At 49.0% G+C, this 23,262-nt stretch overlaps 1 protein-coding gene across 4 annotated transcripts in view; it reads left to right on the forward strand.

Annotated features, from left to right (window-relative positions):
* Positions 1-23,262, forward strand: part of ADAMTS17 (ADAM metallopeptidase with thrombospondin type 1 motif 17) — a 355,712-nt gene that overhangs the window by 163,728 nt on the left and 168,722 nt on the right. For all 4 annotated transcript variants that reach the window (XM_033852069.2, XM_033852070.2, XM_073801336.1 and 1 more), the window contains exon 8: positions 1,618-1,723. In XM_033852069.2, the coding sequence (XP_033707960.1) occupies positions 1,618-1,723 (106 nt within the window). The remainder of the gene's footprint in view (positions 1-1,617; positions 1,724-23,262) is intronic.

The raw sequence follows: 23,262 nt of genomic DNA on the forward strand, positions 1-23,262 counted from the left end.
GCAGGGAGAGAGGTTCATTTTTAATTAATTAATCCCCCTGTTCATTCTCCTGTGCCAGCTCCTTCCCTCCTCGGCTCCTGTGCCTGCAGGGCCGCTGTCAGCTTCTGAGACACTTCCGGCACATTAGTGAAAGGGAGTAGCGTGCAGCCTGGCAGTGGGTAGTGTCTCTGGGTGGAGAACAGGTGCCCTCACTCGGGTGGCCACAGCCCTTCCAGGGCACTGGGCTGGCGGGCAGAGTCCCTATCCACCTGGTCCCCAGACACCAATAGCCAGCAGAGCCACTGCCCGCCCCACACCCCTTGTGAGCTCACAGCGAGGGCAACACTGAGCCTGCTCAGGCATACGGCCCCCAGCCACTCATTCATTTCACAGGACATAGTGAGGAGTCAGACGCCACCAGTACTCAAGTTCTATCCCAAGCCCTTCGGGGTTCTTGGACTCTGGCTTTGTTGAGATATATCCTGGGGATTCCTGGGTCGTAGTGATGTCCTTCCTGGGTGCAGAGCTAAGAGGGAGTGTGGAGAGCTGCCGTAGGCAGTATTAGCTCTGGAGTGTCAGCCTGGAGATGTGTGGCCTGTGCACAGCTGATGCCCAGCGTTCTTCAGCTGTGCCTGGTCCGTCCACGGCCCCCATCCTGTTCACACGCGCCTCTCTGCCATAATAATCTCTCTCCTCTGGAGCACTGCCATCGTCCACCAGAGGCTGGCAGCCTCCTGTCCTCTGTACCCAACCCCCTTGCTCACACCATTTTCCTGAGTCTGGTACCCGCCCGGTTGCCTTGATCCTCCCATCTCAGGGAAGGTCCTTGGGCCCCGTCATGTTTGTGCAGAGTTGAGCGAGTTGGGCCGTGGGACCCATCCTCCCGAATGGCTTCCAGGCCCGTACTCTTGCAGCGTCTTTCATTGCTCCTGGGCCCCGGTCTCGTCCTCCTCAGGGCTCCTGAAACATTTTTCTGAACATTCTGCACCTTCTGTGGCCTCTGCTCTCTGTGAGTCCCGGTCCGGACCCAAGCTCACCCCCTGAGAGCATTAACCCTAATAGGGCCGGGACTGGGGTGAGAGAAGGAGGTGCCCAGGGTGCGAAATTTGAGGAGGCCCTCCATCCCTCTCAGGGTCAGCTCCTGAGAGGGACACCCTCCTTGAACCTTGCGCACTGGGTGCCTCGACTTTTTGGCCTCACCTGGTCCCAGCCCTGGATGCTGAAGTTGGACAGGTCTGGCTCAGCATCCCAGCACCAGGTGCCAGTCCAGGTGACCTTGGGAAAGTTACCTTTTCTCTCTGAACCCCAGTTTCTCTGTTGCCTCCATCCCGGGTAACGAGGACTTCATTAGATAATCTGTGTAAACCACTCAGCACGTTGCCTGACGTATGTTAAATGCTTGAGAGATGTTTGTGGTTATTATTACTATTATTATTATTATTATTATTAGGCGAATACAAAAGCATCACACACCAGCCAGTCTCCATATGAGCTCTGGAATGACAGGTCCAGTCCCATGGTCATCCTCGCCCCCGTTTGCCCCTCTTGATGATGTGTGATGTTGACCATGTGGATTTGCCCTGCGAGGTCAGGGCCTCGCACATTCTGAAGAGGATGTGTTTTGTGTCTCTGCTGCAGGAATTGCTTACTTAGGAGGTGTGTGCAGTGCTAAGAGGAAATGTGTGCTTGCCGAAGACAATGGCCTCAATTTGGCCTTTACCATCGCTCATGAGCTGGGCCACAAGTAAGTATCAGACTCTGGATTGTTCTGCCTCTTTAAATGCTTTTCTGAATACATATTTTTTTCACTCAAATTCTGGAAGTTCTAAAACAGTGCTGCTGAATGCCTTTGCTTCCTCTAGAGTAAGGACCTAGGCCAGCAAGCCTGGGTCCCAACCCTTCAGGGAACCCAAGAGATCACAGAACAGACTGTCTCTGAGTGTGGAAATGCTCATTTGATGTTTGCTTTAAATCTGTTCTTAAAGCACACGCTGTAAAGGGAAGAGATTTTCTCAGTGTTGTCGTGAGTTGTATCCCCTTTCCCGAACCATCATGATCTTGATCCACTCTAAATATGCCGTTCAAATAATGGGATTTATCTTTGTGCTATTGAATATCTGGGTGGTTGTTTTTTTTCAGCCAGTTTCAAAGTCCAACTTTCTGAAGGTAGAAGTCAGTGTCTTAGTTTAAAGAATCATCAGCTATTGGCTTTGCACATGGAAGTTCTTCCCTTGAAGAGGAAAGAACCACAGAGCCTTAGAGCCCAAAGATGATGTGGAGAGAATCCGAGGCAGCCTCCTGGTTTTTTTAGATGAGGAAAAAGAAGGTCCGAGGGGTTGAATGGCTGGCCCAAGGCTGAGATCACCTGCAGGAAGTCTCAGGGGGCAGAAAACCAGCTGACTCTCAAACTGTGGCCCGAGGGTTTACTCTTTCTCCTGGAGTAGGTGTCTGTTTTATGTTTCTCTGAAGGAAACATTGTGATATGACTGCTTAAGAACTTTAAATAAATAAATTGAGGAGGCCAAAGCATGCAAAACAATGGAAAAATTTATATTGGACCGAAGAGAACAAAATTAAATGGAAATCTAGTTCTTGGGGAAAAATATATATTGTAAAGTTTTCCCAGTGCCCGAGATAGTAAGATGCCTGGAACCCTAAAGGTGAACTCAAGCTTCTGGAAGAGTAGAGGCAATGAATAAGGAGTACAAAAGCGGTTGTTTTCCCCTAGTATTAGCCATATCTGTGGCTTGATGTTTTTACCTTGCTTTGTTTATCTGGTCCCATTTTAATTTTTTTCACTCCTGTAGATGGGTTTGTTGTTGACTTTTCTGTACCTGTTGGCTATCATGATGTGAGTACAGAGAATGAAAATAATCTTATGTGTATTTCCTGGGACTAAGGGGAAAATAACATGTTATTGGCCAAGAGAAGCAAGATAAGTGGTTATCTCTACGTACACATTTATTTCATCTTGACAGTATTTCAGAAATACCCATACTAGTTTGCCTACACTACTAGAAAATAATTTTTAAAAATTATTTGTAATCAAATTTGTATTCATATCTCAGATTTGTTAAAAAAAAAAAAAAAAAACCAACTAGAAAACCCCACCCAATAGTGGTTGCTGAAAGAAAAGTACAAATGAGTATGGCTTTGGCAAACATCTTCTCACTATCAAATGCCCCACCCAGCCCATCGTAGTACAGCGGAATGAATTCCCTAACAGTTGTGAGAATGCAGAGTTGTCAAAACATTTCCCAACACGCAGGTTGTGTGGACCTTTGAAGAGATATATTTACGTGAACTGCTGCATCCCATGGCAGCAGTCACCTCCGCATGTGAGCACACAGGGGCTGCCTTTTCTCCTTGGGCATTAAGAACAAAGAGTGCCGTTCCTCCCTGATCTGTGCAGTTGTGCTGTATCAAACACTGGCATCTTAACACGGGAGGTCTGCAGATGAATGATTAGATTCAGTCATATTCCAGTAGCCTTTAGCTACAGTCTGTTTAGAATTTCTTGGAGGACTCTTTAGAGCTTGCCACTGAACTCTAATTACCTGCAAAAACAAACACCGTATTGTTAATCAAAGCCAATAAATCCTGGTAGCATTTGGTCCTGCCCCTAGTTGGGCGATTATGGTTTTCCCAGAGAAGTCTCTTGTCTCTGATTATTTGAAAGTGTTGGGAAGCAGATCCCCCAAGGATGAAGCCACAGTCTCCCTATCCACGGACCCCTCTGGTCACCCGGCTCAGAGCAGCCAGAGAGGCTGTGCGGAGGCTTGGGAAGGTAGAGGCCAGCCTGCGCTCTCAGGAAAGCCACTGGCCAGGCTCCTTCACAGATGCGAACCTGGAAACTGTCTGTATTTTGGAATAGGGAGGAGTAATTTAACTCCACGTTTCTTAAGTGTGTGTGAACTGAGATAGGATGGATGGTTTTCTCTGTGGACCTGAGCCACTGGTCCATGCTCTCCAACAAAATTTCTTGGTGAAAGTTTTAGAAAACAATAAAGAACACCCCTCTGTGTAACCCTGGAAAATCCCCAGAGAGCTCACCCTCCAGTTCCTAACCATTTAATACTGAAAAGTAAAGATCTCTTTTGAAGGGTGTGTGTGTGTGTGTGTGTGCCTTTGCACGTGGGCATGCATGGGTGCAGCCCTTCTGCTCTGTACTCAATATACCTCCTGTAAGGAGCAGTGTGAGCACTTACCCTCAGATCCCAATGTTAGGAGAAAAAGTCACTTTCCGTAGGAGCTACACATGCCGTTTATCAGATGATGAGAATTGCGTAAGTTAACATGATTTCATTTTTGCTCTGGCTTTCAGAAAACACAAAACTAAGTGTAAGGCTCATTTTTAACATTTAACTCATTGTAGTACTGGAATTTTTCTCTCTCTTTCTAGCATCTGTTTGTATGCATGGTTTTATTTCAAATATTGTAGTTCAAAAATAATTTATTTGGTGCTGTGAACTGGCTCCAATCCAATTTGCAGTAAAATAAGTTCTAAATTATAAATTAAATGAAAAACTCTTCCCATGGTAACATCAATAATGCTGCTTTGGATGTAGGTTAACTATAAAGTAATGATGTTTAAGTCAAATCAGATCTCATTTACTGAGCACCTGCTATGTACCAGGTACTGTGTTAGATGCTGTGCATTCATTGTATTATTGAATCAGTCCTGTGAGGCAGGTATTATTAGCTTTTACTTTCTAGATTAGGAAACTAGCATTACTTTAAAAAATTTTCTAGTCTCTACCTAAAATGATTTAGGATCACTTGTATGATAATACACCCATGCAACAGGGCCATTAAAATAAGGATCCAAATTACAAAATATAGATAATAAAGAAGAGAGCTTGTTGTTATCCAAAAACCAAGGTACTTTCAGTTTGTCAGCAGCCTAGGCAGAGAGGGCAAAAAATGGCATGATACAGCTGGCTGAAGAAAGCCAAATGTGTCCTCAACAGGGGTTTCCCTAGGAAACGCAAGTACTGTGGGTAAGACTGGCAGTTTTCTGAATATCTACCCTGGTAAAGAAGTAGGGTAGAAAAGACTCCAGCCATGGCTTTAGACAGGAACTGAAGGATTTGCAATTCCCAATGGCAGTCGTGGAGGAGACCCTGGGAAGGGGCTGTTCTGTGTTCCTGCCTGGAGGATGAGCTGGGTCTGTGGGGCAGCCTTGCTGACAGCAGCTTTGGGGTTTTTAAATGAGCACCTATGACCTTAGTTACCTTCTTGCCCATGAAAGGCTGCCAGATAGGCGGCTGCCCCCCACCTTTTGGTTCACCTAGTGTGAGCTTTGGAAGGCACCTGTCTCCCTGTCTTGTTGTGGTAGCTTGGGAAACCCAGCGGAAAATGAAGCTGTTTTTGTGCCTTTCTTCATCCCACAGTGACCATGAGAAAGCGACGGTCCTGAGCATGAGAAGATGTCTTTGATGGACCTCTTTCACTTTAGGGGGCCGTAGTTGCCGCTGTTGTTAGTTATGATGGAATCAGTGACATGGGGGAAACAGCCCAGCTGGGCCAACTCTGCCCAGGTTTTTTCCCTCAAGAAACCAGGATGCCTTGTGGTGGACCTCAGTGTCCAAGATGTTTATCACTATTTGATTTTAGAGAGAAAGGGGGAGAGCTCGAAGCATTCATTTTTCTCAGGCAAACTCAACCCTGATTGCTCATGGGAAGAACTCTCCTCAGAAGCTCGGGTACATGCTGACTGCCCATGAGAAAAATAAAAAACAAAATCAGTGACACCCTAATGATCAAGGAGAGCTTAGGTAGTGACGTTAGTATAGCATTAAAGTGACTGTGCCTAATACGTCTGTTGGATTTTTAGAGGATATTGTTTGCTATGATTTGGAATTTTAATAGTGTAAGAAAGAAAGTAAATGGTTCTATGAAAATTGGTTAGAGTGCCTTTTGCTTTGGGGAAAGTAGGTCTAATACAGCATGATAAGGCCCAGGGGAGACATTTGATTGACAAGAGCTCTCCCTAGTGCAGTTGGAGGCCAGGAGGGCACAGAACCAAGTCTCAACTGGTTGTTTGGTGCCTGGGGAAACCCAGCGTGCTTCTCAATCAGGTAAGACAGTGCCTGGGAGGTGTTTAAGCACAGGGCTTGCAGGTGGGGTGGGGAGAGAGGGGAGGGACTCCACTTAATGCATACTCGGCCACCCACTCGGAAAAACAAAGAGCTTTCCCTTGCAGAAAATAAATCTCTGCTTCTGTCGGATTTAGGAGGCTCTGTTAGATAAGGCTGAGCCAGATCAACACCTGCCTTGAGAGTCAGTCCAAACCATGTGACCTCTCCAGCTCCAGACAGGCCCCAGAGCCACACCCCATGTTCAGGCCCTCACTACCTGTACGGGGGCTGCGCCTCTCCCCACCTGCTCTTCCTGGGGTTTTTCCTGACTTCCATATGCCCTTTCTTGGGTCTTTCCATTCTGGAATTTACCTCTCCTCTGGTCAGCTGGATCTGCCTGTGGCCTCTGAAAAATGCTGTCTTCATGGAAGCTTGGGAACCCAGCAGATGTGACATCTGGGCCCCGCCTCAGGAGAGGAGCCTCTGAGGCACTTGGAAGTGTCTGTGGCCAAGCCTCAGCCTAATGAGTTAAACCACCCCCTCTGGGGGAGGGAGCATCTCGGAAGCTCTCCAGGAGATGCCAGGTGCAGCCAGGGTGGAGCTGCCACCAGCATGAGGTCTAGACCTTTTATTGTTGCTTTCGGCCTCATCCACCTTCCTGCTTCCATCTCTTGCTCCCAGACCCTGTCCCTCCAGGCCACCCTCAGGGTTGAGCTGTGGTGCTAGATACGATCCTGCTTTCCTGGCTCCAGCTCGCCCCTCTCTAGGTCACCCTGAATTCCGTGCTTCTTGCAGCTGTACCAGGCAGATATGCTCACGGCTGGTGAGTCAAGTGAGGAAAGGCCCAGCCTTCCTGAAAGTTGCCACCACAGGCAAGCGTAGTCCTGTCATCTCTCACCTGACACCTCCTGGGAGACCTGGAAATGGAAGGGGAGGAACAGAAGGAGGGGGACAGGCAGGGCCCACAGGGGGCTGAGGTACTGAGTACATAGACACTCCCAAGTGGAGAGAACCATGGGGCTAGGGTTTAACAATACAAATGCCCTGGCAACCAGGAACTGTGTTTGGTGCACCTGTGCACCTGCAGACATGCAGTTAGTTATAGGCAGACCCAGTTGCAACAGTGTGTGGTGCACAGCTGGGTTCTCAGACCCGCACAAACGCCCCTCGCGCCCCGGAACCAAGCCCACAATTGTGGAAGCACTGCCCTGGCTGATGTCACTTGGAGGAGGGACTCTGTCCTCCTGCTCAGTCCTGAGGACAGAGGGCAGGTGGGTGGCCACCTCGTGCCCTGAAGTAACAAGTGGGATCCCTGGTCCAGGCAGGTCACAGGTGAAGCTTGGTATCCCCCAATAAAGATACCCATCAAAAGCTAGATCCAGGCACTCCGGATGTTTCTGGCTAGAACGTGACGCTGTGCAAATGAGTTCAGGGCAGTGGACGTGGGAAAGATGTCCTCTTGAAGTGTGCCTGGGAACACGCTCACCTGGGGTGCAGCATGGAACACGGACAGAGTCCAATTCCTGGGGATCGTGGCTTATGGGCAGAGGGTGGGCAGGTGTCTGGGGAGTAGAGGAAAAGGGAGGGGACAGCTGTTCTGGGGGAAATGTTCTCATAACTGGAGTCAACACAATTCAAACTGAAAGGAATTGTCTCAATCCCAGAACAGGAAGTAAGGAAAGCCATTATCTAGATTTGTGAAGAGGGGAAGTATTTGCCTGTGATCTATGTTAAGAATGAGCTGCCTGGTACGGTACAGGGGAACGCGGTGTGCACATGGGCAGGATGTGAGCAGGTAGGTAGCCCCCGAGGACGGCCAGGCAGCCTGCCGAGTCCTCTGCCTGGGCGCGTAACCCGGCGGGCACAGCACAGACATCAGATGGGCTGGCCTTATAAGGAAGGTGCAGCGGAGAGAGGATTTCTGCAAATGTCATAACCAGTTAGAAATCCCAGGAGGAGGGCAAGGGTGCTTTTGTTCTAGTTTGGAATTAGGGCAGTTGTGTTCGTGTATGGGTCAACCTTTCTCGCAGAACAGAAAGGGTGGACCCTTCCAGCCCAGGAGGTCTACAGGAAGGGCTGCTTCTAGGGCAAGCAAGTCCCACACTGGGTTTTCAGACGGACTCCTCCCTGGCTCTCTGGGTCTTACCCTCCATCCCTACTCAGCTCCTATGGCCTCCTGCAGGCTCCCCTCCCAGACAGAAGCTTAATTGGTGGTGCCAGTGGTGTTTAGGGCTCTTGGGTTTCACGCGGAGGTGCTTGGAGTGATTTCTGAGTGCCATCTCCTAGGTGTATGAGCATCCCTGGCTCGGCTGCCTTATCCAGATTCCAGAGTTGTATCAAACACCCAGGCCTCGTTTACTTTCCTTATTATTTTTAAAAATGTGCTGCTGAAAATTGTAAGGTCTTTGACATTAATTTACAAGCCACCCTCCTTCGCAAGTCTTGGATGAGCTAGAATGACTTGTGACTTCTGGAGGATTGCGGGGTGGCCACAGTGGAGCCTGCACCTGGCACAGCATCTCTCAGCCCTGCTCCATGTTGCCCTGAGTGAGTCCTTCCTAACAGCTATGCCTTTCCTTTTTCTCCTCCTTTCTCCACCCCCCGCCCCGACCCCAGACACATAAAAGCAGAATTTCCTTCCGGTCCCTCCCAGATGAATGATTTTCAATGGGAGGTGCAGTGTCCAGAACAGCAGGGAACTTTGTCACTGGTGGTCCTGTGTAAATGGCTTCTCTGCCTTAGGGAGCGATTTCTCATTGCCCAGCATTAAGAAGAGTTGCAGGGAAATTATTTTGATTTCCTTTGGAGTCTTACCCCTGACTTGGATTGAATGTGAGGAGACAACACTTCCTCCATTTGACTGGAAAGCCCAGAGCCACTGTTCCTAAGAGTACCTTGACCACAGTCTTCCCAAATCTGCCCAGGCCAGGCCTGGGAGGGAAGACAAACAAAGGGAAAACCATTAAAAGCTCTTCAGCAAGCAGACAGATGTGTTCCCACCTGCATTCTGAGTGGCCAGTCCGAGCAGCTATTGACTGGATGTTATCGCCGTGATGGGAAATACAGCTGGATCTGGGATGTCTGCTGCTCCCAGAGTTTTGTTACTGTGATAGGAAAGGTTACACAAGCTGTGTGGATGTTTGTCTCTACCCCAGGAATTCTTTGCCCTTAATTATTGGTGGATTTCCTTACCTGAAATGATGTCGTTCGAGATGGTGTTTGAGGAGATGGTGGGGCGGGAGCGGGGAGGGGGGATGAGGGGGTGTGTGAATTGAGTTTGGCTGAAGAACCAAATTTTGAAATCCCCTCAGAACTTCTTTACGTTACAGACTATTCCAGGAATTAGACGAGATGCAGTTTCCTCGTTAGATTACCAGAGCTTCTGGCAGCTCCTCTTAAGTGGCTTTTCTCCTGGTTCTCAGAGCTGGAAGGGATGTCCAAAGTCATCTCAGCCTCATTTTGCAGACGGCCTCCCTTTCCTGTGGCGTGGTGCCTTTTATACAACTGAACTGATCTCGTGCTGAGGCCAAGCCCTCCCCATGTGGCTCTTCTGGTAACTGGATTTACCCTTACTGGGAAAGACAGTTTTTGCTTACATGACTGGGGTTTTGTAAGTACTGTGGGAGGTGGCAAATTTCTCCACAGATGGAGTGCTCTGTTATAGATGGAATGTTTGTGTCCCCCAAAATTCATATGTTGAAATCTAATCCCCAGAGTGATGGTACGTGGAGGTGGGGCCTTTGAGCAGTAATTAGCTCAAGAGGGTGGAGCCCTCCTGAATGGGATTATTGCCCTTGTAAGAAGAGGCTGGAGAGCTAACTAGCTGTCTTTTGGCCATGTGAGGAAACAACGAGAAAGCAGCCTTTGCAACCCAGGAAAGGGCCTTCACTAGAACCCCACTGTGCTGGCACCTTGATCTTGGACTTCCAGCCTCTACAACTGTGAGAAACAAATTTCTATTGTTGATAAACCACCCAGTTTATGGTATTTTGTTGTGGCTTACACATGCCCACATTCTCCCAAGGTATTTGGTTTCATGCCTGAAATCCTTATTCATCCACTGCCCACTGCTGATGGAAAATTCCAAAGACCTGAGGGCAGTTGCACATCTCTGAGTCCCTGGGAACTTTGCCACCAGCCCAGTCAATGGCACATTCTGGGAAAGAGCCCTCCTCTCCTAATCCATTTTTAGGCACAGAGGGCGTGCTCCTACCTTGCCTGGAGGTGATAGTTTTGCCAGATGATGGTGGTGGCAGACAGGACCAGCAGAGGGGCTTGAGGGGTCTGGGGGAGCCATGATATCATGTACTTTGTTCTTGACAACAAAACAGAGCACAGGGGCCTGCGTAGTTGTCAGGGGCCTGCGTGAGGATCTGGGAATGGCCTGTCTTGGAGAAAACATAAATAAGTAGATAGATATAGAATGTGGGAGGTTGTTAAATTTCCCCAAGAGTCACTGGAAGCATGACAAAGGCGTCATCTTGTTAACCACAGCTCGCTTCTGTGGTGTCAAAGAAGGGTCAGGTATGAAGTGAGCTTGGTGATTCACTGACACTATTATCAGGAGCAAAGAGAGAATGAGAAGAAGATGGCTTGGTCAGTTCTGAACTGAGCTGGGACAAATCTTGGGGTTGCCAAAGTCCCCGGAGAGGCTGATGCTGGCATGGGGCTGGCAGCCACTGGAGAAGCTGGGCCCCGTGACGTGGGGGCTGAAGTGTTACTTGGGCAGGGGGTGAACCTGCGCCTACACCAGGGCCATGGTGTAGCTAGCTTATAACCGGGTAAGTTGTTAAAGAGAAGCGGGCAGAGAAACAGCAGTGGATCTCCAAGTCAAACTCACACCAAGGACCTGGTGGGCCCAGTAGGACCCCTGCCACGGGACAGCTCCAGACACAGTGAGGGCCAAGTGACAGGTGGCCTGCCGATAACCGCAAGGCACGCTTAGATTGGTTTCTGGTCAGAGGAGCCTTCCAGGCAGGAGCACGTGCTTACTGGGTAAATGACACCTAACAAACCCGTGGTTGGCCGCGTTGGTGGCTCTGTGGTAGGGGGAGCACCGGGATTAGCTAAGGCCCTGTACCTCTCTGTGGCCTGTGCTCTGCCGTCACCAAGGAGGGGCAGGAGCTGCTCCGGCAGTAGGAGAGAGCTACCATGAAGAAAAAGGTGGTCGGCTTGCTGCTGGCTGCTTGCTCCATGTAGAGCTTGGCTTACTCAGCAGAGCAAGCTCCCAGAACCCCTCTCCTTTCCTGTTCCCCCCTCCAGCCACCCCAACCTGAACTGTTCTTACTGACTTGACGGTTATCACCTGGAGCTCCCTCATCACATGCTCCATTCAGAATCTGGCAAAGAGTGAGGCGGCCCCATGTGTGGCGCTGCACCAGGGACAGACTGGAAAAACAGACTAACTACAACTGCACCAGCACCTTGCTCTTCAGAGGGTAGTCCCAGGACTAGCAGCATCTTGTCACCTAGGAGCCTGTTAGAAATGCAGGGTCCGAGCCCAGCTGGGTGATGCCTGTGCACGTGATACTTTGAGAAGAACGGTTAAAGCATGTCGAAGCGGTAGCCTTTTCCGCCGGCCCCATCTTAGTGCAGTGCTCGCTTCTAGCTGTATATTGTACCTGTGTGTGTGTGCGTGTGTGTACACATATAAACGTAGATTTGTATATATGGAGTTGAAGGGAGAAACCTTATTTTTTCTTCATTTTTAAGATTTTGGTCTATGGGGGAGGTTTTAGAATAGCTTTCTTCCCGTGACTTTGGAATCTTTTCTGTGGTCCCTTTTCACCCGTGCTTCATTTACCACCCATACAGTGCCAGCAGCCTCTGACCAGTCTTCAGTGGGCTTCCAGAGCCGATGCTGTGTTTCCATTCAGCTTCCTCTATAGCTTGGAGACCAGCTTTCCTTGTAGTCATGGTTGGTACAAACTACTTGTTAAAAGAGACCCCACTCTAATCTAGACATTTAACTTGATGTATCATAAAATCTGGTAAATTTTTGGCTAAATTCCAGAAGGTCAAACTCATGGCTATCAACAGACCTGTTCGGGAACACGCTGGTCAAGCAGAATTTGGTTTGCGTGTGAGATGGGGGGTTTCATGAAAAAGATGGAAGGAAGTATCAGGACTGAAACACTGAACAAAAATGTCAAACGCTCCTGAAAAGCCCCCAAAGTGGTCGTCTTTGACATCCCCAAAGGGCAGCTGAGGTCCTTAGCCCAAGGCCTTGAAATCCTGGCATTCCTGTCTTGCCCCCTCCAGTCTCCCTTTCAGTTTTTATTCTCAGTTTGGAGGCAGAAGCCATGAGTGTCTGTGCTTTTCCTAAGGGCGACTTCTTCCCAGCCTCGCTGCCAGTGACCTGCATGTGCAGAGTCCATCCCAGGGTTGCCCCGTTGGTAGAATTACACAGCGGGCAAGTCAGCCTTTTGATTGTTTTTGTATCTAATATCAAAGACTTTGTTTTCTCTTTCCACATTTGCTGATATTACCCAAGGTCTGGAAGACAAGTGCAGCCCCCAAATGTTATGTGGAAACTTCTGGAATATGAGAGTTTAGAGCGAGCCCTGAAGTCCAGGACCCTGGTCACTTCTGGCTGCAACATGAAATTGAATCACTTGGGCCTTGGGGGCTTAAGCCTGGCAATTGCCCAGCATTGGTCTTCAGAACTTCTTATTCTCTGGTCCTTGTTGTATATATAACAACTCCTGCATGGTGATTACAAAATTCATTTTCTTGTGAAAAATGGCTCAGGAAAGAAAACTATGAGGGCTGGTTACCAAACTGGAAAGAAAGTTAAAGAGACCCCCAAAGTGATCCTACTTTCAAACTTGCAGATTTGCAGAGGGTTGTAAAGATACCCCTTTTGAAAGCCAAGGTCACGTCGTGTTTTGAAGAGCCAGACCTGAGGGATGCTGGCTTTGGTAACTTAGTTGCCTTTATCACTGGGCACACTCATCATGACTGGACTGCCCAGAGAGTCCCACCCAGTTTTCATGCACCCCTTTAGAGGTGGTACACTACACCTTGTACCAGTAGGAACTGAAGACCCAGATAATGGAGGAGGGGATGAGAGATCAACCAGGTGTTTCACATGATTTGGGCTCTCTAGGCCCAGATTGAGAGAGCTTGTTTGCAAATGAGAGCACCAACAGCTTTGATAACCGTGGAGGAGCAATGAGGGAAAGCAGGGGGTGCTAAAGACTAAAATAGGCAAATGCTATCATGCAAGAGGGAAATGAGACAAATGGCATACAGTTTAGACTTAGGATATTAATAATGCTTGTCGAAGGATTCCAGATAATATCAGACAATTTGTGAGTGCTCAGAATTAAAAGAGGCAATCCTAGAAGTCAGTCGATAATCTACTGACAAGTCATCCCCAACAGGTCATACAGAGGCAGAGAATGTAAAATGCAAATTTCACGAAGTTTTCTGCAAAACACTTAACACTCCTCATGGGAAATATGGGGGACTGTGGGCTGGATACTGCTGCAGTTATTTGAACTTGTAACTTGAACCTTACTCAAAGCATGATTATTAGTAGTGAAGAAAGTTCATAAAATTTGAGCTCTCTGGAAACACGCAAGGTAGTGTTGATTTCCTCACTCTGGGGTATTTGCACAGAGCTAGTTCCTTGCAGCCTGGGGGTTGAAGGAAAGATTCTTGGAGGATGAGGAGGGTTGAGCTGATCTCTGAACTCACATGAAACCCTCTTGTTGATCCTGTGACCCCTGCACAACATAAAGGACAAAATAGACCGGGATCTGGGTAGTGCCCAGACCCCAAGACAAAGCTGGCAGCGCAGATACACTCCCATTGAACAGTAATCCATTTCATAGATTTATTATACAAGCTTGTTTTCCATTTTTACAGCCATTAGTTCATTCAGTCCTCCCCACCATCCAGTGGGGTAAGTACTGTCATTCTCCCCGTTTTACAGGTAAGGAAACTGAGGCACAGAGAGGTTAAGCAACTCACTGCAGCCCTGGAGCTTATAGGTGATGGAACCAGGATTATCATTATATAAAGTTATGGTGCATTTGAAAGTAGGATCATATGTAACAGGCTATTTGTTGTGGAGCGTGAAGTACAGGGCAGTCACCCCCATAAGAGGGCCATGTTGAGAGTCCTCAGAGAGGAGGCAGAAGTGGGGGAATGGGCACTGAGGGAGGGGTCTGCATTTGGAGGGGCTGCATCAGCATGAGACGGTGGAGGAGGGACGAGTGGGGTGGGGGGAGCCAGGGACACAGTGGGACAGGATGCAGGTCCTCTGCAGGAAGTGACTGTGACAGGGGGCTTAGGGAGGCCTGGTCTGCTTGTGGATGGAGAGAAGGTGGTGACAGTCCAGAGAGGGAGGAGCTCTGCCGGAGAGCATGTACTCTGGCATCTGTGCAGCCAGCGACTGTCAAGGGGCACATGGGAAAGGCAGGGCCCATGCTGTCCCCTAGGGCACAGGCCTCCAAGGTTCTGCCCAAATGTGCAGCCCAGGCCTGCAGCTTTAATGCAGGTCCTCAGGGAGTAAAGCCTGAAGGCAACTTTGCTGCAGGTTAAGCAAATCACTTAATCTCCCTGTGCCCCCAGCTTCCCCATCTGAATAATGGGCACACTGACTTTCCCTCCATCATAGCATGGTTAAGAGCATTCAAGGAGCCAGTGCTGGCTTTGGTACTGGAATGAGCTGGTATAGACTCAACTTTTCCCTGCTCCTCTCCTTTAAATGCAACCAAATACCTTAGGAATGATTCAATAGACAATAACAAAAGGGCTATGAAAGCTGGAAAGAAGAAGCCAGGTTGGCTGGGGACCTTAGGACCTGAGGAACGACAGCATGGTGAGTTCCAGGGCTTTCTTTATACCTCCCATGTATCCTGGACTTGGTACCTAGAGGTCTGCGACCTGGAACCATCAACAGATACAAACATAAACCCCAAGAGCAACCTGCTTCTTGGTTGGTGGACTGGGAAAGGCAGAGCCCACCGAGACCTTGTGGGGAGCCCGCTACACCCGTTCCATACACAGGATGTGTTGGGCTGGCAGACCTGCGGGCCACTGCAGCAGTGAACCCCAGCTCCTGTCCCACAGCCAGGACACAGCGGGCAACCGAATCTGCTGGCTGCAGCAGCAGCAGCGAAGGCCTGTGCCTCCCTGCCCTTGTCCCAGTGGCACAAGGAGGCCCAGGTTCAGCAGCTTCTCCCTCCCATACGCCTCCCGGCACAAGGTGGCCTGGCGACACCAGGCAACCCATGGGAGTGCCTTCCGCCCCACAGATATCACCAGTAGGGAATGAACAGGAGGCCCGATGGCATTCCTTTCAGGTGCTGATGGAACACACACCAAGATAGCCAGCAATCACGCCAAACATGGACCGGGATGCAGAGGAACCAGGTTGCTCATGCACTGCTGGTGGGGAAGTAAAAGGGCATAGCCACTCTGGAAAACAGTTTGGCAGTTCCTTTTAAAACTAAGACCCACTGGTTGTACTCCTGGGCATTTATCCCAGAGAAATAAAAACTTATTTTTACCCAGAGACTTGTACATGAATGTTTATAGCAGCTTTTGGTCATAACAGCCAAAAGCTTGAAACTACCCAAATATCTTTCAGTGAGTGAATAGTTAAACTGATACATCCATACCATGGAATACTACTCTGCAATAAAAAATGAAGAGATTATGGACACACCCAGACACCTGAATGAACTTCAAGGGAATGATACTGAGTGAAAAAAGCCAGTCTCAAAAGGATGCATACTGCCCAATTCCATTTATATAACATTCATCATGTAACATAGAAATGGGGGACAGATTAGTGGTTGTTAGGGTTTGAAGGATGGGGCGGAGGTGGGTATGGCCACAAAGGGGTAGTCTTGTGGTAATGCCACGACTTCTTGATTGGGCTGTGATTATGGTTACAGGCAGCTGCAGGTGTGATAAAATTGCCTAGAACTACACACACACACACACACATACACACACAGTGCATATGTAACTGGTGAGATCTGAGTAAGCACTATGGGTTGTACCAATGTTCACTCCCTGGTTTTGATATTGCAATGTAGTTATGCAAGGTGTTACCGTTGGGAGAGGTTGGGCAGGTGGTGCACAGAACCCCCCTGTATTTTTCCTTTCAGCTTCCTGTGCATCTATAATAATTTCAAAATTAAAAGTCTAAAATAAGAGAGAGAATACCTTCTTCTTATAGGTGTTCTAGAAATGCAGGTGTCCAGGCCACACTTCACACCAATTAAGTCAGGATTTCTGCAGGTGGGATTCAAGCATCCAGAGTTTTCTAAACTTCCTTAGGTGATTTGAACACACAGCCAAGTTTGAGGGCCTGTCCTCACTCATGTGAGCATTTGTCATCCTCCTGGTCATCGTTGTTACAGCTGCAGGAGCAGAGCCCTCCATCTTTCTGTGTGCTGTTTGAAGCACTTTGCATCCATCACCTCATTTCACCATCGATACTGACCGTTATTCTTCATTTACTGCCATTATTAGGTCTCCTTCCCTGTTGTGGACCAGCTACTGTCTGATGACTCTGGAAGCATAGAAAATGCAGAGCTTCCTCATCCTTAGGCAGCACACTCACCTCATTTTGAAAAGGAGCCTGAGCGGGTTCTGGTTTGGTGCCATCTCCATGACTCTTCCCTGTAATGAAAGAGAAAAGGCACTTGGAGATTGGAGGGAAACGGTGGTGTTATTTGGGTGTGTTTCATGCTTCTCAAGAGCTCACTCCTGTTTCAGAAGCGGGTTGGGATGAGTGGGCCTTGGGAAGCCTTCACTTGCTGTAGTCTTTGAGTTTTCACATTTGTCTTCCTCCCACTTGGAGAGGGTCCTTTATGGTTTGGACACATCTGTGCTGATGGGTTATGGTGCCATATGGAACGATGGCCAATGGAGCAGGGGAGATGGGGAGCGAGAGGGCATGGGCACTCAGCCCCGGGGACCTGACCAGCCATAGATACGGCTTGTTGGAAACGCTAGTGCCTGTGACATTCACGGACACTTAGGGTGGCGCAGAAAGAAATCACAATGTGGAAGCAGAGAAAGTCCATACCTGTGTGGGTCTGTTTGCCTTTTTTGACCTCATAGCCCAGGCAGCAGGGCCTGGAAGGTGAATCACAGGGCAGGGTGTTGTCTGGGGTTGGTCCTGTCATCCTGTTGGAGGAAACTACAGCCTTGTTCCAGGGAACACTTATCATAGCAGGTCAGCCTGTCACTGTTTCCACTGCCTTCAGCGCTTGTTCTCTTACCCCTGCCCTTGCTGTCTTCCTTCTAGTGCCCTAAAAAGAAAATCCTTGGCTGAGAAAAATATTTATATGCCTGTGACGTTGACAAGAATGAATCTGTTGGGGCTGGAGGGCGAGGAGGAGGCAAGTATGTGAAATCTTGCCTCGGAGCATTGCCCTCCTCTGGGGGCGCCAATCTCATATACAGTGATTGTTGCCCCTGGAGCTGGAATCAGTGCTGATGTGAGTGCTGAGAGGGAGCTGGTGGCCTCACGAGGCTGAGAATCAAGGGGCAAAAGTGACCCAAGGGTGAGGTGACCCCCGAGGTCTCGAGTCTCCAACCTGCTTGGTACATGTTCCCGCCCCATCCCCTGCAGGTCCGCTGGTGCCCGGGCCTCAGTCTCCTTTTATGCATTAAGGATTAGAGTGTTAGTTCCTTTTCCTAAAGAATTAGTGTTCTCTTGAAGATCTCCAAATGGAGGAGGGATAAACCTGTGATATTTGTCATACATGAGCCTTCTGCCGCCTTCAGTGAAATCACCCTGACGTCTCACCTGGAGGAAAAGCCTTTGGTCGTGGGAATGGCCAAGACGAGGACAGGCAGCTGCACCTTTGACAGCTCACAGCTCAGACCAGCTAGACTCTGTTCTGTCAGCGTTGCCAAATTTGACACTAATCTCTTCTGTAAACACAAGTCGAAAGCAGACATTTAAATAAAGGCCAATATCAGGATTATTTTTTAAAAGGAACAGGATGACAGGGCACTTGGTACCCTTGCTATTTTGGCTCCTTTTTCACTCCAAAAGTGCAATAGAGTTCCACCGGGGCTTGGTGGCCTGTGGCTGGAGGGGGGGAATGGGGGAGGGGCCATTAGCTCCCCTGGTTGTGGCAGAGGAGTCCTGCAACAAGAGAGCTTCTCCTCTGCTGCTTTCTGCCTGGGGCCACACATTCTGGAAGATATGGGGCTCTGGAACCACCCTTTATTGACACTGAGAGGCTTTTTGTCTGGGACACCTTTTCCCTTTACATCTCAGAGGGGATTCTGTGGGGAGGGCCTCTTTTCCTGTTTTAATAACCCATTATCAACTACAAAGTTGCCGCTAGTAAAAATATCAATTATCGCTTATGCAATACTTCTGGCATTGCTTGAAACCACATTCCATCCTCTTAACAGGATGGTTGCTCTGAGCCAAAATTCAGAGTGGGTTTGAGGACAAGTTGTGTACACAGTCATTTGGACAGCCAAAAGAATATATTTTTATCCTGTAAATTGAATGCCAGTTAAGCAGTAGTGATTACTGCAAGAAGGCATAATTTACACTAGGGGAAGCGAAGACTCTTTTTTTAAGATAAAAAGTATTGCTTAAGAAGAGCCTCAAAAAAATAAAGGGGAAAACAAATAGCAGTTACAAAACCCCCAAAGTCTCAATTTTGTGGAAATTTGAAAAACCCTTGAGTTAGAGAAACCGTGAGTCCATATATTCAATAACCAGGGTACTTCACAGAGAGTCACACAAACTAGCATTTAATAATTTAGCAACAAGGTGGTTACTGTTCCCAAAATTTGTTCCTTAGTATATTCACCATCAGGGTAGAATTTGTAGATGAAACACTTGGGCCATATACTTTGTGTGTGTCCAGAACCTACCAACAGTGATGCCCTTCCTGGCTTCACCCCCAAATTCGGAATCTGGGCAGAAATAAAGAACAGCGTCAGGATTTTGACTTTGGCTAACCAGGAAGTGATTGTCCTTTTGCTTGGCTGAAAGCGTGATGAGAAGTCCTGCCATTTGTTATGAACTTGGACTTCTCCCTGAAAGTTGTGGGTAGAAGGAGAGAAGAGCAAAGGGGGACGAGAATGTGAGCTCAAATACTTGAACTCTGTCATATTTATGAAGGGAGGGGGCTTGATCAATGCTCAGAAGGCGGGCCTGGGTCGTGCATGCATGAAGGCCCATCTCAGCTCGCAATAAGAAAGAGCTGGGCGCTGGCCCTTCCTGAGGATGGCCTGTTTCTAGAGGCAATGTTCTTAGCCCAGGGGGGACATTAGACACCCCTGGAAACCCCTGTAAAATACAGGTGTCCGTCCCCTCCCCTGGAAATCCTGATTTACTTGGTGTGTGGTGAGCCCCAGGTATTGGTGTTTCAAAGTTTGCCAGGTGACTCTCACCTGCAGCCAAGGTGGGGCGGTTACTAGTAAAACCATCAGCAATGGCTCTCAGGTGTGCTCCGGCAGGTGGTCCGGCAGCTTCAACATCTCTAGGGAACTTAATAGAAATGCGAATTCTCATCCTGCCCTTGCCCAGACCTACTGAATTAGAAACTCTGGGGCGGAACCCAGCCCTCTGAGTTTTCACAGGCCCACTGGGGGTTTCTAGCAGGCACTGAAGTCTGAGAACCACTGGTCAACACTGTAGCAGCAGTTCTCAGACTTTAATGGACTTTAGAATCATCTGGGAGCTTTCAAAAATCCAGATACTCAGGGTCATGCCTCGTACCGATGAAATCAGAACCTCTGGTGATAAGAGCGGGCATCGCGGTTTCCTCTCCAGGGGATCTCACAGTGTGGCCGTGTTTGAGAACTAGTGCTTTATAGGAATTGAGCGACGTCCCTCTTAGTCTTAAGATTCTAGAATTTGCCTTTGAAATTCTGTCCTGTCTCTCTAGTGTTAAGTTTCATTAGGCAGGATATAACCTGCCTTAGATCCGGGAAGGGATAACAGAGCCCCTTTTGTTCCGATGGAAGAGGTGGTTGCTTGCTTGTGATATTATTGCTCAGAGAAGGGCTCACGGGGCTCTGCCATGAGGTGAAGCTACCAGCTCTCCCTGCCGCCTGCATGATAGGAACAGAGACCATAGAGCCATGGGGTGAAGTCTTTTAAGAGGAATTCCCAGATACCACCCAACTGATTTGGTTTTGTTCAGTCTGTTCTATCAATTTACGAACACTCATCAGCAGCTCTGGGTGGCTGGTGCTAGACCAGGCTGCGGGGAGGGTCTGGGATGTTGAGGTGCAAAAAATGGCAAGTCCTGTCCTCAGGGAGGCCCTGAGAGAATGGCCGTGTGCTTGGGAGGGATCCCTCTTAGCTGGGAAGGGCCGAGACTGCTCAGAAAGAAAGTGACCTGAAATCTGGGCCTTACAGGAAGGAGAGGATTTTGGCTGGCAGGGAGAGTGGGAAGGGGTGTCCACACAGAGGTAGAGGGCAGGCAAAGGCACTGGGGTAGTGGGGTCCTGTCGGCATCATACAAGCACCTGCTGTGGGTCTGGAGCCAGGGTTAGTTGGGGCGGCACCCCCTCAGCCTGCTGACCCATGGCGCGTGTTTCATGGCTGGGAGGTGGGATGGAGTACACACCCTACCCCATCACCCCACCACACCACACCCCACTTCCTGGTCAAAGAGAAAAAGGCAGAGTCCAAGTAATGTGGCCATAAAGCCCCTCCTGATATGTGTGGTTTCAGGGAAGGAAGGGAGTGATGGTCATTAGGAGGGAGCAGGAAACAGCCTGTCCTTGGGGTTTCTGCTGTCTGGACATCCTGGGCCCTTTGGGGTCCCTGAGGGGTCTTTGAAATTTAAGAAGCTGCAGGTTCTCTCTGAGCAGCAGGTCCCCCCTGCAGTCAACTAATCCTCTCCTCTGCAACGCCTTTGCTGGGGGCTGGTTTCCAACACCCATTAAAACACCGGCCCCTGGAAGAATTGGGGACAGAGATTGCCTCCAGGTGGGGGTGGTGGGAGGATGTAGGGGGGCCTAGGAAACTACTATGGGGGAGGGGGGACTCAGTTTTCAACTTATACCCCTTTGTCTCTGAATTTCTACCATACAGTTATTTTAGCTACTCCACGCCAGGCCTTCTCCTATTGGCTGAGAAAAACTCTCCCTGAGAAATCAGGCAGTTGTTATTGTTTATGAGTGGAAAGCTTATTAAATCTACACTTCTAAGCAAAGTTGCTAAGTCTAGGTGGAATTGAAAATAATCTTGTCTAGTTAAGAGATGTCAATGGTTAAAAAGGAAATGAATATTCACTGTCCTTTTGTTTCTTTGGGGGGAAAAAGGTCAATATAAAACTAATGAATTCAGAGCATTTCTTTTAAGTAAATGCTTCTAAAAGATGGTCATTTTGAGGGCTGACTGAGGTTTTTCAAAACCAAACCAAATTTCATCCTGCAGTCTGTAGATGACCTTTGAATGATTTCCAATTTGCTGTCTTCTCAATCCTCTAGACCCAGGTCCAATCCCCATTCACAGGGTGGCTGGGTTGGATGAAGGCAGAACCTGTGAGGTGGACCAGAAATCTGATTTCAGACCAGAACGCGGGAGACCCTTGGTTCCAGGAAGAACTTGCTGCAACTGGCTGTGTGGTGTTGGGTGGTCACCTCTCTCTGGGCTCCAGATTCCACTTAGATGCAGACAGAAGGGTTTCAAGAGCCCTTAATGTCTCAACTCCTGTGGTTCTTTAGAGCCTGAGTCTCAACTAGAAAAGGAATTAATATCCTGAGCATCAATTTCCTGGCAGTATGTTTTTAATGTGCAAAATTTTCAAGTACCAAAAAGGAGAGGCAGGGTGAATATTGCGGAGCACTTCGAGGTTCCCAACCCTGACCCCACACTCTGGGCGTTATGCCCAGAACACACTGCGCCCACCCAGCATCTCATGGACCCAGGTACGTCTGTCTTCCTCTCCCACCATCACACTCTGAGCCTCAGGTGTAAATAGGAGGTGGGAGGGTAGGACTGTTGCTAGTAATGTCTCAGAGTTGTGCTTTAGATAAAGATCCGGGGGGGCATCTAAGAAGATGGGGACCAAGTCTGAATCCCCTTCTTGAATGTCACAGGTGCTCCAGGTTGGTGCCCGGAGAACAGAGGTGTGATTCCTCCAAGCTGGGTCCAGGAAAAAGCTCTTGGCCGCTCCCCAGCACCTCTGCTCCCCGAAGCCATGTCCATACTTGGCAGCCCCTCTCCTCTCCACACTGTCTTGTTGGAAGTCTCAGTGCCCTGAGAGCAGACCTTGAGCCCCTCCAGGTCTGAAGGCTCTCAAGCAGGCTCTCCGCTGCTAACCCTAAGAGGAATTTTCCGTGCCATCCACGGTCTCCTGAGGGCTCCTGCTGGCCCCCAACCTCTAAGACAGCCACTCCGGCAGGAGTTGGCTGGTTCCCATCCTTTGCCCTCCTTTGGGTCTGGGGGCAGATTTCATCCTCAAAGAGCCAGGCCATGCATGGAGATTTGGAGTATAGACTGTCCAGGCTCAAGTTATGCTTGGCCATTATCAGCTGTTTGACCTTGGGAGAGCTTCTCAACCTCTTTGCCTCAGTTCCCTCATCTGTGAAGTGTGGATGATAATAGTTGATGCATGCAACATGCACTGCCTGGCATGCTGAAAACGCTATTTCTCTGCCCTCCGGGCACGCCCCACACCACCCCCGCAACTCTTGGGTATGAGGTCTCTTGTGTATCACACCTCCTTCCCCTGCTCTCTCAATATTTTTCCTGCTCTTAGTGTGCCTTTCAGCATCTGTGTTGAGAGGGACCCACCTTGGTCTGCACCTTAGATATGTGTCCTGTGGGCACACGAGTGCTCAGCGCTGTGCCTGGCACGTGACACATAGCAGAGTCTGGATGAAGCAGAGTCTGGATGAATGAGGGCATGATTAGAAGGGATTAGGGTATCTGCTCCAGCCCTCCAAATCCTCTGAGGCTTCCCCAGCTCAGACCTCAGTGAGCAGCAGCCTTCAGCAGATGAATGAGTGTATGAATTCCCGCCCCTAAGATGCACATAGCCCGTGGTGGTGATACCAACGTCATTTCTGCCCCTCTTTGCTCCATCTGCCACCACAATGCCCGACACACCTGCCATGATAGTCACTCCTCTGGATGGATATGCTGAGGCTGATGGTGTTAAAATGCAAAGTACTTTGGGGACTAGGAAAGGAATGTTCCTCTGAACCAGGGACTTCATGAGGAGGGCAGGAGCAGACAGGT

The sequence above is a fragment of the Tursiops truncatus genome, chromosome 2 (assembly GCF_011762595.2).
Source record: "Tursiops truncatus isolate mTurTru1 chromosome 2, mTurTru1.mat.Y, whole genome shotgun sequence".
NCBI classification, from domain to species: domain Eukaryota; kingdom Metazoa; phylum Chordata; class Mammalia; order Artiodactyla; family Delphinidae; genus Tursiops; species Tursiops truncatus.